At 44.3% G+C, this 17,166-nt stretch overlaps 2 protein-coding genes across 2 annotated transcripts in view; one reads left to right on the plus strand and one right to left on the minus strand.

The window, feature by feature from the left end:
- Nucleotides 1–3,494, minus strand: part of dnah1 (dynein, axonemal, heavy chain 1) — a 30,524-nt gene extending 27,030 nt beyond the window's left edge. The window contains 8 exon segments of the mRNA XM_070838980.1: nucleotides 209–507; nucleotides 863–1,074; nucleotides 1,198–1,355; nucleotides 1,477–1,732; nucleotides 2,031–2,201; nucleotides 2,281–2,413; nucleotides 2,539–2,692; nucleotides 3,073–3,494. Coding sequence (XP_070695081.1) covers nucleotides 209–507; nucleotides 863–1,074; nucleotides 1,198–1,355; nucleotides 1,477–1,732; nucleotides 2,031–2,201; nucleotides 2,281–2,413; nucleotides 2,539–2,692; nucleotides 3,073–3,494 — 1,805 coding nt within the window.
- Nucleotides 3,495–11,565: 8,071 nt separating this feature from the next.
- LOC139220334 (netrin-4) lies at nucleotides 11,566–16,403 on the plus strand. The gene is made up of 11 exons (XM_070852418.1): nucleotides 11,566–11,674; nucleotides 12,271–12,405; nucleotides 13,017–13,498; nucleotides 13,593–13,895; nucleotides 14,192–14,321; nucleotides 14,426–14,614; nucleotides 14,912–15,128; nucleotides 15,223–15,350; nucleotides 15,436–15,504; nucleotides 15,627–15,797; nucleotides 16,267–16,403. Exons 1-11 carry the CDS (start codon nucleotides 11,566–11,568, stop codon nucleotides 16,401–16,403), a joined length of 2,070 nt encoding a protein of 689 aa, XP_070708519.1.
- Nucleotides 16,404–17,166: the final 763 nt, after the last annotated feature.

Genomic DNA, 17,166 nt, shown 5'->3' on the forward strand with positions numbered 1-17,166 from the left:
GTGGATTAAACAAAACAAGATGTCAATTTGATCTCTAGATCAAGAAAATAATCGATATATCAAAAAATAATCGGCAGAGTATCATGAATAATGAAAATAACCGCAGCCCTAATGAGCTAAAAATCTGTATGATCTGTAAGATGGTTATATAAATGTGAGTTTGTGTCCATGTGTGCTATACGATATGTACAAGTGTATACTATCCTACTTGTAGGGGCTTGTGAGAAGGTTGTTCTTCCAGACCATGTCCTGAGGACACGTCAGCACACTGTGGCAGGCATCCAGCACCAGCTGAGTCAAGCTGACCAGCGAGTCCTGCACAAGGTAGCGCAGAGAGTCCTGCAGCTTGAAGTGGAACACAAACATCAGTCTGTACAGCTTGGCCATCTTGTACGTCTTCCAGTAAGCCTCATTCACGTTGAACGTGCCCGGGCCAATACTCTCCAGGTTGGAACGGATACCTTTGCCCAGTGTGACCATCCATGCATCTTTAAGATACAAGCTTACCTGGAGAAAGAGGTAAAGATTTGATGCTTCTCTTTTCATGTAAAGTTCAGGTGTCTTTTACCAGTTAATATTAGCAACAAAATCTATCCACAGTTAACTTCAAATGACTGGCATTTGTACACGTCTTTTTTTTACCAGTACCATAGTAATTAAGAGTAAAGGAAGAGTTGCTAACCCTATTGCCCTGATGGCCAATTCTTTTAGCATCAGTAGTGGCTAAATTTGGGCGCTACATAAGCAGTGGTTTCCAGACAATCAACCTATGCATTCAAACTCTTGTTTCAAAGAAATGAAAGCTACTTTAAAGTCACAGTCTAGTATTGGTAGAAGAAAAGTTGCCCCAGTGCCGCAGTACCTGAGTGTACATTTGAGACTGGAGGACTTCAAACTCGTCCAGCTGCAGTGGTCTGACTGAGGTGACATTGAACAGTCTCATGGCCATTAGCTTGTTGCACTCAGACCATGTATCACAAAATGCATGGACCACCTCTGCCCTTGTTAGGATGGAGTGTAAGATAAAATCAGCTCGGACCTTCTTATAGGCAAACTGATGAACTGGAACGTAGTCTGTACATAGATAAAACAAACCAGTAATTAGATTTATGGGGTGAATTTCAGGTGTTAGAATACATGTCTTTAATCTTGACCCTAGCGACTCAAATAAAATGTACACGAGGCTTACTGTCTCACCTTTTTGCGGTACACACTCAGGATCTTTCTGTGGCAGGGTGATGTGTGAAAAATCCTCAGGCTGGCTCATCACTATTTTGTCAAAACGAAAGCAGTTCATAGTGCGGTTGTATTCCAGTTTGACCTCCTTCTCCAGGCCCCCGGTACACTTCTCCACACTGCACACATAACATTCCCTTTATTCATCCTTTAGTTAATATTTCACCTCAGACTAATCAATATAAAACATACTGAACAAGGAGAACATGTCAGCAGTAATATGACACAGACACTACTCACATTTTCTGCTTGAGCCCTGGAGTTGAAAGTGCACGTCTTTTTATACTCTGGAGACTGTGGGTGTCAAGACCTGGTGCTCCCCTCCAGGTGGGCATGCAGTCCACAGAAAAATGGTATAGAAGCAGAGCCTCTGTGTTCTCCCTGCAGCGCAGGGCAAAGTGGATCCGCTCCACAAAGACTCGGGGGTCCTCTGCGTTGAATAAGAGTCTAATCCTGGGTATCCAGTACTTTGTGCCTCCTCGCATTGTGTTCACTCCTGTTCAACAGAGGGTCGGGGGGTCAGATTAATTTGAACTGTAGGCTGAATACATGATTTTTTTCATTTGGCAACATAATCCACTGAATTACAGAAAAGTGTCATCTAATCTGAATACTCTTGAATTACTTCAAAATCAGACACTGAAAATATTGCATTTCAGAATAAAATTGCCACAAACATTTGAGTCCCACTAGTCAACATAATGAAAAGAGAGAGACAGAGAAAAGAAATGACAAGTCTCACGAGAAATTGAGACAATACTGAGTCATTTTAGTGCAAAGACTTAAAAACCAACCATGAGATTTGCACTTTCTGCGTTCCTTATTTAGAAGAGGGTTTCCTTCTTCATCTGTCAGTTTGCAGTTTTGGTGAACCTTCTGCACCAGGTACTGGTTTTTCTCCTTACTGTAGTCAAGAACCCCAACTAAATGCCAGCTGTACTCCATGGAGGAGCTTTCTGGCTCATCTGCAACAGAGAGAGAAGAGAGTAAACACCCAACAACGTCTATCTCTGTTAACACATTATGCTTATGAGGACATTTTACCAGAAACAATCTTGTCATCTGTGGGCAGCAGAGCTTTTCCAGGAATAGGTTTACGTTCAGGTGATCCTTCAGAAACTCCCAGGGCAAGCCAGTCTTCAGGGGTCCGACAGTCATAATCCTCATTGTCAAATATCTACAAGACAAACACAGGAAAGGTGACTGCAGTGTGGTGTGGTGCTGTGTGCCAAAAAAGTTGTATGTGATGGTAAATGGGAACCCAAACACCACAGAAAAGAAGAGTAACAGTAACAGACCCACCTCCAGGGGGAGGTAGGGCGACACAGGACTGTCTGGTGTGGTCACATGGTCATCACTACTGGTTGGATGTCGTATTGGCATTAGAAGATTAGAGATTATGCCTTTTTCTGCCAGGAGCTGCTCAATGTCTAACTTCAGGTATTCCCTTCGACATCTAGAAGAAAAACAGCACAACTGAGTAAATAAATGCAACAACAAGCCGTTAAAATAAACCAATTCAAGGAGTCCAATGAACCAGCTAATGTGCAATAAGAGATAATCATTAAATATGTACTGTATGATAACAGCTCAGCGTGTCACTCGCTTACATGGGACCAGTGAATCTGGCCTTACAGCATGTGGAATAAGTTCTACAGCAAAAGATGAGGTTTCCTCTTTTGAATTCTTTTTATTTGTTTGTGTTTTGTATTGTATTGGATTAGATTAGATTAAAGCATTTGTGTGTGTGTGTGTGTATGTGTGTGTGTGTGTGTGTGTTTGTATGAAAGGTAGTGTAATTTCTGTTTAGGTGTTGTGCACACAAACGGTACATACCTCTCTATCTGTAACTTGCGGGGGGGCTGGTCACGGAGGGTTTTGTAGGGTATCATGAGCTTGGGTTTTTCTCCATCGCAGGAGAAATAAGAAGCCTGTAATTGCTGTGAAGTTGGTCCAACAAGCTTGCGCTGGCCGGACTGGCCCTGTGACCTCTGGTTTTCAGAGTATAACATAAGCTCAGTACTTTGCAATGGGCTTCGTAATAAAATGGCAGGATTTGAAGAGTCAACAGCATGAGGTTATGTGCATTTTACCTGGAATTTCGATGTAGTGATGATGTCTGAGTAGATGCCCTTCTGTTGATTTGAGCATTTTCTGATGGGTGGGAGTTTGCAGCTGTGTGTCAGAGCTGGAGGCTCTGGAGGTTTGCTGGGGGGGTGAGGCATCAAGACGAAACCAGGCAAAAACGTCTCCTCCATCTTCTGATAGAATAAATATATTTAAATACTGAATTTAATTTTTCTGTGTTCTCCCACTGGTGGAAAGTTACTGATTACATTTACTCAAGTACTGTGCTTCAGTACAAATTTGAAGTACTTTTGCTTTACTTGAGTATTTCTATTTTCTATCCCTTTATACGTTTACTCCACTACATTTATCTGACAGCTTTAGTTACTTTTCAGATTCAGATTAACAACACGAAATATACTCAAATACATAAATTATGATTTCTTTTTAAATCAATCAAGTATTTATTAGTCCTCATGGGGAAACTCCCAAGCTACCCAGCAGTATGTAAAGTTATATACATAAGGTAAACATAAATAGATTCAAATTAGCTCCACATTTACCATCTGCATAAAATGGAAATACTCGAGTAAAGTACAAGTATGTCTAAATGGTATTTAAGGACTACTACTGGAGTAAATGTACTTATTTACATTCCACCAGTGTTTGTTTCTGACCTACTGGACCTATAATCAGCCTTATTCAGCTCATATTCAGTTTGTACAACTATCCTCCACATTTATAAGAACAACTGATCCAACAAAACATGTTTTTTTCAAACTACTGGCTTTAAAACCAGGAGTTGAAGCTAGCGTTAGCTGTTAGCACTGACCAGCGTCAAGTTATGTGTATGTATATGAACGGCTGCCTTGTCAAGAAACAGGTGCGTAACGTTTAAACAACAACAACATTATTTCGACAACATACCTTATTTTAAATGAACCTGCTGCTCCTTTTAAGCTCCTACGCGGATAAAATAGTGGCGAGTTGAACTTGTGAAATCTCAGTTTTCTAATGGAAGTTAACTACCGGTATGTAAACGTTGTCAACGGTAACAGCGGTTGTCATGGAGATGAGGGTGAGCGCGTGCGTGCGTGCGTTCGTGTGGTCGTCAACGGCCATAGCAACAGCCATAGCAACGGCCATAGGTTAGTTAGTTACTCAAATAAAGCTGTACTTAATTAACTTAATTAATTAGCTAATTAATGATACTTTATTATTACAATTTTATGCCACTTTTACTCTTTTTACACACAAATTCAGATTTTTTTAATGTAATTTTACAAAATGTTTTTTTTTTTCCACGTCTCTTATTTTCCTATATTCCTATACTATCATTTACTCATATTGCCATTTGTTTCCATTGTAGTGCTCTATCTGCTCATTATATTGTTGTATCTTTTTATGGTATTGCAAATATCTTTAAGGCGCTACATAAATAAAGTCAGTTTGATTTGATTTGATTTGATGCAGTGTTATAGAAATTATCCAGCAATGTAAAAGTAGTCATCAATAATAGGTTCATAGGTTATAATATAAAATATTCATAGCTCAGTTATGTAATTTGTAACTTGATGTGGAAGAAAGCAGGTTGGCAATAAAATATTTATGGGACAAAATAATAGCTGAAAGAATTGAATATAGCCTATATGACCATTTCTTAGACAGCTGTGAGTAAGTTTACATAACCACCAAAGATATTTCACATGACACCGTTCTCCACATGTAAGCAGTGTAACACTCACATCCGATGCTGTTCCTGCTGAGGATAGTGATGCTAATGGCAGTAATGATAAGCTAATGGAATTTGATTGGAATGCAGAAACTTCCCATCTTTTCCCTTCACACTCATCACAGCTTGAATGTGTCCACGAGGGGGGAAAGCCCCGCTGACCCCCACACTCCTGGGTCACAAGGGCGTCGCAACCTCGTCCGTTTCCCATGGCAGATCACATGCATCGTGCACTGCGGCCCCTGCTCCTGCACCCGGCCTCGGAGCGGCCTGAGATTTGCGTAGCTGAGCACAAACCAAGAGTCTCGTGTGTCTGAACGCTCACATGTCAACTGCAGGGGACAATTAAGGTCGAGGAGGGATCATAAGGACGTTGGGGCCAAAGGTGACACAAAGAAGAGAGGTCAAAGTCACAGAGAGGGTTCGTATGGACACTCTGGATGCTGAGGTTCTTCACAGCGGGCCAGATAAGCCTGTTGAAATGATCAATAAGAACCCTTTCGCCTCATTGGAAAGAAATTACCTCACCCATCAAGCAAGCCTCAACCAAATGAAAGACTTCCCCACGGGTCTAAATAACCCACATCTAATAATGACATCAGAGTGGCCCCAGCGCTTGAAACAATCCCGACCGCAGAAGTCTATTAATCATTGGCACATGACTAATGGTATTGATCAAAATGAGCCAGGAGATCCGGGCCAGAGAGGTCCCACAGAAAACCCTCACAAGAACCACAAGTCTGTGATGAGGTGGGGGTCCTGAGAGCGTGGTCGCCTACCAATGCTTGGTTGGCGGTGCTGTAGGAGTCTCCGGAGCCAGGAGCCAGGAGCCAGGAGCCCACCACCACGCTGATGGGATTTGATTGGACAGATGTGGCCAGAAGCTCTGGGTGAGCAGAGCTGATTAAACCCTAACGAGCTTTGATCCACCCTGTGCTCTACTCCTTTCCTCACTCCTCGCTCAGACAGCAGATACATACTGACATGAAGGATCACCAGATGTTGAATCCATCCTGTCCCATCTTCATCTGAAAATATTATTCATCCCCCTCTCTCTCCCCTACTCTGACAGCATTGAAATGTCGTGAGGGTCACGTCTTTGTGAATACAACTCTCATTTTACGCTAATGACATCAGCATGTGCTGCTAACTTTAGCTCCTCCTGAGGGCCAGATGTTGGCTGACGGGATCAAACGCTGGCTATCCCCCCGCTAACTGTCACATTGTTGGGCAAGCCAGGGGGGCTTAGCGGTCGCATGTATCCCCACATACCTCTTTTCTCCTGCAGAAACCCGCAATCCAACCGCGAATGTGGGCACACCCTTGAGCAGCAGTGTGATTTTATTTTTGCATTTGCACACAGCAGTGGAAACATGCAAAGGCATGCTGTAGTTTCCAGTAAAGTCTCATTAGGCTTGCTTGAGAGTAGGCTGAAATGTTGCCTAGTTGTACCAAAAAAAAAAGTGTGAAAAACCAAGCGCACAGAGCCGTAAAGTCTCCCTCGTGATTTACACGCCAACACTATGGAACAAGCAGCAAAAAGAACTGCTGTAAGAATGACTTCCACCAACCACTTTACAGCCTAATGCCCCATTTTCAAAGCACCTTTTCCCTTTTAAAGGGCATCTGATCTGAGAGGCAACACCACTGTGGTCAGTGAATGCCGCTGGTGTCAGTTCACAGGTGAAACAGAACCACTGTGAGGGCAGCAAATGTCAACATCACAGTGTTTTATGGCAGCAGGGCAAAGCAGTCAGCAGCATCATTACACAGGCACAAGGTCGCCTCCATGCAGATTCGGTGTTTGACTTCGACTCTGTCGTATGAGGCGCCGCTGTTTAACGGTGACCCCCGCGCTTGGCTTTACACTGAAGTTGCCGTCATGGCTTGGGTGACTCACAGGTGGACTCCTGGCATGCCAGTAAAGACTCATTTAATGAGCTGAGAAGGGCCTCAAAGAGACAGACTGGAACCCCCGACCTGCAGCCCTGGACCTCAAACAGCTGGATCTGGTTTTTCTTTATATTTGCTCCATTTCTCAGTGTGACTTTTAGGAGGGGAACCAAAGCCAGAAACCGTGGGCCGTAAAAATATTGGTAGAATCTGAGAAACTAGCAAAAACTGTCTTTATGTAGGCGTAAACATTATCGGTCAATCAATCTTTATGTATATGGTGCCAGTTCATTGCACACAAGACCAAACTCTCAAACTCTTTGCTTAAGGGAGACCAAATGATCCAAGAATTCAAAATTAAAGATTCAAGAATCCTGAGCAAACATGACGTGACAATGGCGAGTAACAAATATAACCTGTCTCCTGTTTGTGGCTCGCTGCATCTAAATGATGCTCCAAAGGGAGAGTTTTTATGTTTTCACTCTCCTCACTCTTTCACCTCGAGGTCTAAATCTGGAGTATGAGCTCAAACATTTGCTCTAAAAATAGAAAATGGTGGCAGTGACATGATGGTTAATAGAGATATGTGTGTGTATTTGTTCTGAACTTCGATGCTTTGAGGAGGATAATCAGTGTTGTGTTTTTCTTCTGCAAACACTGGTGTTCCCCTTTTTTCTTTTCTTTTGATAAAAAAAACTCTCTTCTAATAGTACTACGTATAGATGCAATCCCTTATGTTTGCTGAGTTTGTTCTACTTTTTGTGAGTCTGCCTCTTTATTTCTAATTTTGCTTTGGTTGTGTATTTTATTATGAGATGATAGATGTACCTGGTATTATGTCATGTTATGTTGAAGATGTAGTTTTTATGTTCTAGTGTTGTTTCTCTCCATGTACCTGATTTTATGAATTATTGAATTGTTAATGGTGATTTGGAAGATTGTTATTCTGTGTATTTATGATGGTTAAACACACCTGGTTGCAGGATCAAAACATTGTCAGTAATAAAAAACATTTTTGTGTGCAGACATTACCTCTTTTTCCATGAACTCCGATATTCATCCCAAGGCTGATTGTGCTGACCTCTGACCCCCAGCTCACTTGATGGTAGTTAGCTTCTTTCAGCTAATTTACCCTTTTTATAGGTCACTTTTAAAATAAATCCACAGTTAAAATAAACTGCTATGCTAAGCCAAGCCGGTATGCTTTATCTAAGTGGGTGTGCGAATATGAGCTGGATGAATAAGAAAGCAGTGAGTTGAATCTGTAACACATGTCTGAGTGTGTTTTTGTGGTAAAGGACCAGCGTGTGTGCTGCATACCCCAGTTTGTTTATGTGGGTGGGCCAAGACAGAGTTATCAAGCAACTGTGCCTGCGTTTGTGTGTGTGTGTATGTTTATGTGTCACAGCGACAATGTGTTTATGTGAGCGGGTTGACGACGCACAAGTAAATCTTGAGCTTGTTAGCTGATGACATAAACCGATATAGAGAAGCCGGGGACGAGGACGAGGACGAGGGTACCTGCTGATGGGAGTGTTTGTTTGCAAGTGTGCATGTAGGTGGGAAGGTTGATTTGCTGTCCGAGTTTCAGCTATAAATAAATCATCACCTCCGGACCGGTTCCTCCTCCAGTGAGCCACTCTTTAACATTCCTGACATTCCTCCTTTAAGTTAAGGATGAATAAAGAATAAACCGCAACACTTTCAGTGTCCCCGTCACTTAGGCGTATGCGAGAGTTTATGACCAATAGCTCTTTCATGCGCAAACACCCACAAATCCACAAACAAGCTCACAGATGCAAACATTATTGGTCTGGCAGGCTTCACAGAGGCCTTCACTTGTCATCCTGCCTCATCTGGCCTCTATCAGTTTCAGGTCTGACAGTTTAATCTGCGTCATTCATCCCGTCACATCAAAGAGGCAACATGCAACGCAGCCGTGTCGTGGCAGCACTCAATGTTAACGGAGTAACTTTAAACTGTCTCTAAAGCTCCTCCATGACATGAGGATCATTGCAAACACGGGCGGTGAGGAGACTTTCTTTGTAAGCTGTCCGCTCTGATTATCATGCTCACAGCAACAATAAATTCAAACAACAGACCAACTCAGATTATCTGAAAGAAATACAGCCCCCTTGGTTTTACTGGGCTTGAACTATAGACCTTGACCTTTTAACTTCAAACAATGTCAAGTGGCAGGCTTCAGGAATCAGTTCTTGTATGATTTTAAAGAGTAAAACTGTCAAAGCTGTGTAAATTATATATAAAAGCTACGAGTCTTTATTCAAAAGTTAAAAACAATAATTAACTCTAACACACCCTACTGTGTGTGATGCTTACTGGTTGCTCTTGTGGCCAGTGGATCATATGAGATCCTGCAGAGTGCCGCTAGTGTCTCCATAACAAAAAAGCCATAACAAACCAGAACTTGATGCTCCCAAATCCACATATGCAAACTGAACAGATGTATTATTTGGGAAAGGAATCGAGGCCCGTTGGCTTAATGCAGGGGAGTCATGTAAGGAAGCAGCTTAATCCTCTTCATCCCCGGAGGAACATGTGAGCTGACATGTAGAACACAAAGGCCGAGAGTAGACGTGGAGATGGAGAAGTGTGGAGTGACACCGTGTGCAGCTCAACACACATGTATGAGCAGCCTGGACAAACACGGAGGATTATAGGGGCGGGAGGGGGGAGTACCTGCTCGTCTGACCCCAGCTCTGTAACCCCCGGCCCCACGTTAAGCCCTGTAAATGAGAGAAAGAGCAGCAATTAGGGAGGCAGTCATGGGGCAGGTAGGAGATCCCCGTGACCTCTCCTGGCTGGTATCTGACCTCTCACAGCTGGGGGCCACGATGAAGACACATCCTGAACATTTAGAGAATGTATTCACTGAAAGGCACTGGAAGAAAAAAAAAAAAAAAAGAAAAAGAAGAAAGTATTTTTCTCTCTGCGCTGGGAACGTAACACGTGTTGGGAAGTGCGGTTTTGGATCCAGTTGTTTATCCTCTTTTATATGCTCACGCTTTACACAACCACATTATTGCATGTGGGCGTCTCTGCATTCCTGTATAACAGAAAAGCACCCTTAATTACAATTCAGTCAATTAAGAATTCAATGTGTTTTGAATTTTGAAGCTAAAATGAGAAACGTAGTTAACTTGCACTTGAACCGGCTGCTCTTAAAATGTTTTACGGCTCTGCTGCAAACCTTGACCTCAGACCGCAGTGGCTTACATTTACTGAAACCTACACAGATATGGTACCTTTGCAGAGAGCAGATAATCAAACTTCTTCCTGATTCTGTCAGTGTCAGCAAAACCACAGCTGGACCACACTGATGATTTGACTATGTTTTATCCATTATCCCTCCTCCCTAAACACACTTCCTCCCATCCTGCAACCTGTGAAAAGATGTGAATCTCATTTCCGTGCGTCCCACTGAGCCAGGCCTGACTCTGAATCGGCCCAAAGCAGCCAGAAACTATCTCCGTATGCCACTAATGTTACCAGATAACAGCTAATCCCTCATAAACGGCATTACCCTAATCTCCTATAAGGCTATTCTTAGCGTATGCTGCACCACTGGAGTGTGACGAAGGGAGAAAACTGTGAGATGTGAGAAGATGGAGAGCCTCCGGGGTTTTCATAGCGCGCCTGCCAGACACTATAGCTGATGTTAAGAATGGAGAACAGGAGGACAGAGACATGAAAGGAAAAGAGCAGCGAGGGGTGAGCGAAGACAAACGTACAACGGATAGAGATGGAGTGATATACGAGTTGAGACATTGAGGAAAAGAGGATAAAACAGTTAACAGTGAGATATATTTAAAATCAAAACAGATGGAGAGATGTCAGGGTAATGAGGATTGATGGCTGGGACAAAATGATGTGAGTAATCCACAGCTGGCTGCTCCTAAAAACATCATATTGTACCTTCTCTCAGTGCAAACACAGAAAATATCATTACTAGCAGTGGCCCATATGTCATTCTTTGGTGGTTCTGTTTCTGCTCTCCACTCTGGGGAAAAGCAAGCAGGCAGGTCTGTAAACCCTTTGTGTGGCGTTAAAGACATTTATGGAAACCAATCCAATTCTGTGCGTCTATTCCAATTTTCTGAGCCCCCTGTATTTGAAGTTGAGCCATAAAACTGGAGAGACATGGTGTTTATTCTTCAAACTCACAGTGTGTGTGTGTGTGTGTCTGTGTGTGTGCCAGGGAGGGAAAATACATCAGGCTCAGCAAGGGACTTCCTGACATGTGCGGTTGAAAAGATTTTAAAAAGAGGGACTGTCATGTATCGGACCATGTGTTTATTATCCAGTGCTAAAACGAAGAATGAGTAATCTATCCAGTCAGGCAGACAGATGGGAGAAAGGCTCCTTTCTTATCCAAGTCATTTGCATGAAACTCCAAGCTGTCAGATTCTTTTGGTGCCACAATGCGCCATCAAGCTGCAAATAACTGCACTGAGGACTATTTTTGTCCCCCCTCTCAGGTTTCCTCCTGCTGGACTTCAAAGAGACCTGTAACTCGGAATTACTGCAGCTGAAAAACAGGAGGGCAGAAGCAGATAAACTAATTTCCTCGGCTTATTACGAGGCCCTGGTTAGTGGAGGGACCTGGTTTAGCTGGTATGCGCTGTGGCGGCTGGTTCAAATTAAACGGGCCCGTGCAAGTCGCAGGTCTTTTGCAGAATCCCAGTGGATGGGAGTCGGAGGAAAAATACACCTTCGCAATCCAGGGTAGTTTGGGTTTAGTGCTGTTGGTGCAGTGCAACGTCCTCACAGTGTGTGTGTGTGTGTGTGTGTGTGTGTGTGTGTGTGTGTGTGTGTGGGCGGGGAGGACCGTGGATAAATAGAGCACACACTCCTCTCCTGTGCGTAAACGCGTAGAGTGCAGGAGCCGGCTGGGAGCTGGAGGTGTTTTTTGAATTAATGGTAACATTTGCATGGATTAATTAGCATAGAAGGGGACCTCTCAGCTTCAGTGTTTAGGCCAACAGTCGTAGACACTTTGCGCAAAATGGATGAAGACAAACATCTATCAAATGGAAATTAGTAACATTCCGTCAAATATGGACTTGGACTAACCAGTAACGAGGGCGCGCAGTCTTGTGTCAGAGAGATGCTCTGGCTCCTCCTGAGGACGCTTTGAACTTTTATCAATGATTTTGTTTTAAACATTGTTCCTGGGAGGACATCTGAAAAAAAAGAAAAAAAAAAGAAAGAAAATACTCCTGGATTCCTCTGGACGCTTTGCGCATTGCGTACTTGGCAGGGAAATGCGCTTGTCCGCGAGGTAGGCGCCACATAATGTTGGGACTAATCTCTGCTGGAAGGCGTGTATCGCACCGTGTACGTTGTAAACACAGCAGAAACGAGGATGGGAGTGATTAGTGCGCTTGGGAAAGGTCGACATCAGATGCTGGTGGCGCTCTGTTGGCTGTTTTCGGTTCTGACGAGGAGCGGAGCAGGTGAGGTGCATCATCATTATCCTCCTCCTCCTCCTCATCCTCATCCTCATCATCTCTGTTGCTGTTGATGCTGTTTCTCTGAGTCACCTGCGTCACTGTGGCTGAACTTACCTTCTCGTTTTCCCCTTGGTGGTTAGACTGCGCTATTGATTGGACAGTTTTGGTGACTCAGCTGCGTTAAAGGTGCACGAAATTGATGACCTAATGACGTTCTTCATTTGCAGGTGATATTTTATCTGCTAAGCTCCTAAAAGTAGAGCAAAGGCCATACCTGTTGCTGATAAATTTGATAGCAGGCCTGCCTTGTGTCTTGCCATTACATGTAACCTGAGAGCATTAATGCTTCCCAATGGGGAAAGTGCAGAGATCAGTGTCACATCAGAGCAAGCAGCAGCGGCACAATGCTCGGGCAAATTAAATATTCATGGCCAACACAATGAAGAGGACCTCGGTTTTGTCCTCGACGTCAGTGCTGGAAGGTGCTTGATGTCTTTTTGGAGGCTCTAGACTGCAAAAGCACTGATCTGAGTGCCCCTGTTATCTCAACACTTCTGATTGTACTCTGTTATGTCATGAGACTGAACCTGACTCTGCATCACCCTCTGTGCCAGTCTCCAGATGTGTGGACCGTGCATGTAGCCCACCCATTGGGAACCTGGCCAGCGGCAGGACCCTCCTCACCCTCTCAAGCTGCTGTGGGAACAGCTCCTTCCACCACAGCCCTTGCCCCCCTCCCCCCGGTACCTCGCACCTCTGCCCTGAGGACGCCCACCCCTCCGCTCACATGACTGACGACCCTTTCTTGCATCCGGATACCTGGTGGGCATCAGGCGCAGGTGGCGGCGTGCAGGATGAGATCAGGTTGGACCTGGAAACGCAGTTCTGTCTGTCCCATGTGGTTTTGGTGTTCAGGTCACCCCGGCCTGCCGCCATGGCCATCGAACGTTCAGCTGACTTTGGGACGACCTGGGAAGCTCTGAAGCTCTTTGCACACAATTGCAGCATGGAGTTTGGTTTGCCCGATGATTTCACTCAGCCAGGCTCTCTGTGCACGTCCCGTTATACCAGTGCTACCCCCTGCAGTGGGGGGGAGGTGAGAGAATATGCACAGAGATGTGACACAATATCTTTTAGCAGATCTGCAATGTGTGACTCGGTGCTGATTAGTGCTCTGCTTCTCCTCCCAGGTAATATTACGGACTCTAGACCCCAGCAGTGCTAAAACAGTGGACCCTTACAGTCCAGAAGTCCTCGCTCGCCTCACTCTCACTAACCTCCGCATCAGACTCCTGAAAGCTCAGACCTGTCCGGCACATCTAAATCCCCCTGCAGCCTCAGCTCTGACCTCTAAATCCACCGCAGAGAGCCCAGCCTCAGCACCTTATGCTATTTATACTTTACTGGCCAGAGGGACCTGCCTGTGCCATGGACATGCTGAGCACTGTGTACCACACAACAGCAGCCAGGACACAAGCCAGGACAGTAACATGGTGAGTGGCTTTTTCCTGTGTGTGTGTTCAAGTAAAAGAGCAACAGACAGTGATAAAGAAACTATAAGAGAAAGCATGCCTGTCAGTTTCCATTAGTCTTGTATAACACAGGTGTCAGGATGTTGGGTCCAGATGTAAAATCTACCTACTGATGGAAAAATCACCAGTTAAAGGGGCTTTAAAAAGTTTGATTTACTCTTCACGCCACCTGCCTGGATCTGTTTTATAGCTACAGGCATCTGTAGCGTCTGCTGATGTAGGTGAAATATCTGAGCAGCCCCAGATGTGTCTTCCAGGTGTCTGGTAGGTGTCTGTGTACTCACCACACAGCAGGGGACCACTGTGAGAAGTGCGCTCCGCTCTATAATGACCGTCCCTGGAGGCCTGCCAACAGCAGCAGCAGCGGGGAGTCCAACCCGTGCCAGAGTAAGTGACCACCAACAGCACTGCACCACTGTTAGATTCCCCTCCTCTCTTCCTCTCTCTTCCTCCCCATCCTGACGTCCTTCCCCCGCTTTGTCTGGCTTCAGAGTGCCAGTGCCACGGCCACGCAGACAGCTGTCACTTCTCTCAGCGGGCATGGCTTTCCTCCGGCGGCACCAGCGGGGGCGTTTGTGACCACTGCAGACACAACACTGTCGGGCGCAGGTGTCAGCGCTGTCGTCATGGCTACCATCGCCACCCATCCGTGCCCCTCAACTCCCCTCATGCCTGCACACGTAAGAGACACAAAACATTATTGTTCTGCTGTGAGACACCATTATTATTATACTATATGATATATATATTATTATATTTTGATAAGCCTGAAAAGTGAAATAAAGGTGGTTTCATGATTGATTTCATCCTGGTGCCATTGATTCAAAGTTAGGGAGGTTTGTGGATGAAATGAAACAGAACCATAATGTGTCATAGCTCCATCTGCTGGCACATGACTGTAAATTCAACAAAAGAAAAACTAAAATGTTTCAGCAGCATACAGTACTCTATCTACTCTGTGTGTCCCTGTTTCCCAGGCTGCCGGTGTGACCCTCGGGGCTCTTTGCTCCCTCGCCCTGGAGAGGAGGGACCCTGGTGCCACCCTAGAAGCGGTCAGTGCCACTGCAAATCTGGTGTTGGGGGCACGAGCTGTGGCCACTGCCTGCCTGGCTTTTGGGGTTTAGGAGAGGAGGGCTGCAAACCCTGCGCCTGCCCTCACAGCTGTGATCCAGCCACTGGGCAGTGTCTGGACAGGTGAGCCGTGTGCTTAATCCAAATTCTCCACACGTCAACACTTGTAACTTGGACTCAGTGCAGTTAATTTCAAACAACAAATCCACTTTTGCAGCATCTCAAAGAACCAGGTGTTCAACGTGCCCATTGGTGGAAAAATCCCTGATCTGGACCACATGTTCACAGTAGAGGAGGAGGTGCAGTGGTCGAAGGAGCTCGCAGTCTCTGCTTTGCATTACACAGGTGAGCGTTATCACAAGTTAGTTTGAAGCTCTGCTGTGTTGCTGATTAACGGATTAATGGAGCATAACTCGGTGTCTGTGTGCAGGGAAGTGTAGCTGCAAGGAGAAAAAGCTGAGAAGTGTGTCCGACCTCTGTAAGACCAAACACGATTATGGTAATAATAATGATGATAATAATTTTAGCTTATCTAAAATCTCTTTAACAAACTGATCTGTACTTCTGTTGGTGCTTCAGGAAGCTTCTCAGTCTTCTGTCTCTCTGTGTGGTCTGTGGCAGTGATCAAGGCCAGTGTGCTGTCTGCTCATGACAAGGGGAGCCACGCAGAGGTGCAGGTCAAAGTTCGTAAGGTCCTTCGATCAGGACAAGTGGCGCTCTACCTGGGGACCATCAGCATCTATCCCCTGTCCTGGACCAGCCGGGGCTGCACCTGTCCTGTTCTAAACCCTGGTAAGACGAGCACAGTACTGCTCAGTATCATATGCAGGTTTCCTATCATTTTCTGAAGTTAAATTCAAGCACTTTTAAAGCACTTTCAAGGTGTTTCAAGTGTTTTCATGGTGCATTTTTACGGTTTTCGGCACCTTACAGCTGTGGTAAATCAAATATACTCAAATCAATTATGTTCACTCCAACCTTTTTTATTTCTATGTCTTAAAAGTTAACTATTCAGTTAGATAGCGATTTATTATTTCAAGCGCGCTATTCAATGTTCAAACTTTTTTCAAACCTTTAAGTCACCACATTAAAATTCAAGCATTTTTACCCTAAATATTTGTTTCAAGATTTCTGTTTTCAAGAATGACTTTTAGCATTAAAAGATGATTATTTCAGGTGACCAAACAGTGACACAAATGTTAGGAAGCACAGATTCCTTATTAGGTTTAATCACTTTGTTAAATCTCACCTTCTTCACCAGGTATGGAGTACCTGCTGGCGGGCCCGGAGGAGGCCGGGACGGGCCGTCTGCTGGTCACCATGCAGAGTGTGGTGGTCCCGTGGACACCCCGACTGGGTCTGCTCATCTCGGAGGGCCTGAGGAACGGATGTCCATGAACCACACGATCCATAAAGACGAGAGACGCATTTCAGACGATTTCACAAAGAATCAGTGAACAATTCAGAAAAGGGACTGAAAATCACTGGACATGCTGTCTCATCACTCCTGATCATTCCAGGTCACAAAACTGCAGAAAGGCACTCATGACGTGTGGCTGTTCCACACAAAAAAAGACTGAAAGGACAGATTGGGTGATTGCATTTAATAGACTGTCTGCAAGTGTGCCGCTCCTCTCATTAAAGGCTTTATTTGCATATTTTCAACACGCTTAAAGCTGATATTGGTAAAATATCTGGATTTGTTGAATATCTGTCCAATAAATCTCTTATTCAGTATTTCATCTTTTTTTTTTTTATTTTAAAAAAACGCTAACGGTAGTCATTTAGCCACTGAGAAAATACAGCAAAACTTTTAGTTTTAGTTCTTTTGAATGTAAAATATATAACTTGTTATATACACAGTATAATAATACATTTTGAAATCTAAACCTACATAATCTGGATTCTGTAAAATGCTCTGAAACTATGACATCAGTAATACACATCAATATAACAACATGGAGTGCAGGCTGGTCTTATTACAGTCCAACTCTAACCACGCCATGCTCAGAGTCACTAAAATCCACCTACCTTTCTTCCCCACTCTGGTTGGTCTGCTTGGTTTGTTTGACCTCCAGCAAATCACAGGCAATTTTAGTGAGTAAAGTTGACTTAAAACGCGTGAGAAGAAAAATCACGGACATATGAAGGTGCTGTGCTT

This window comes from Pempheris klunzingeri, chromosome 2 (assembly GCF_042242105.1).
Source record: "Pempheris klunzingeri isolate RE-2024b chromosome 2, fPemKlu1.hap1, whole genome shotgun sequence".
NCBI lineage: Eukaryota > Metazoa > Chordata > Actinopteri > Acropomatiformes > Pempheridae > Pempheris > Pempheris klunzingeri.

Coding starts and splice junctions, on each gene's coding strand:
- LOC139220334 (XM_070852418.1), top strand. CDS start 11,566: ATGCGCTGTGGCGGCTGGTTCAAATTAAACGGGCCCGTGCAAGTCGCA. Junction 15,129..15,222: donor ACTGGGCAGTGTCTGGACAG/GTGAGCCGTGTG, acceptor CCACTTTTGCAG/CATCTCAAAGAACCAGGTGT. Junction 15,351..15,435: donor CTCTGCTTTGCATTACACAG/GTGAGCGTTATC, acceptor GTCTGTGTGCAG/GGAAGTGTAGCTGCAAGGAG.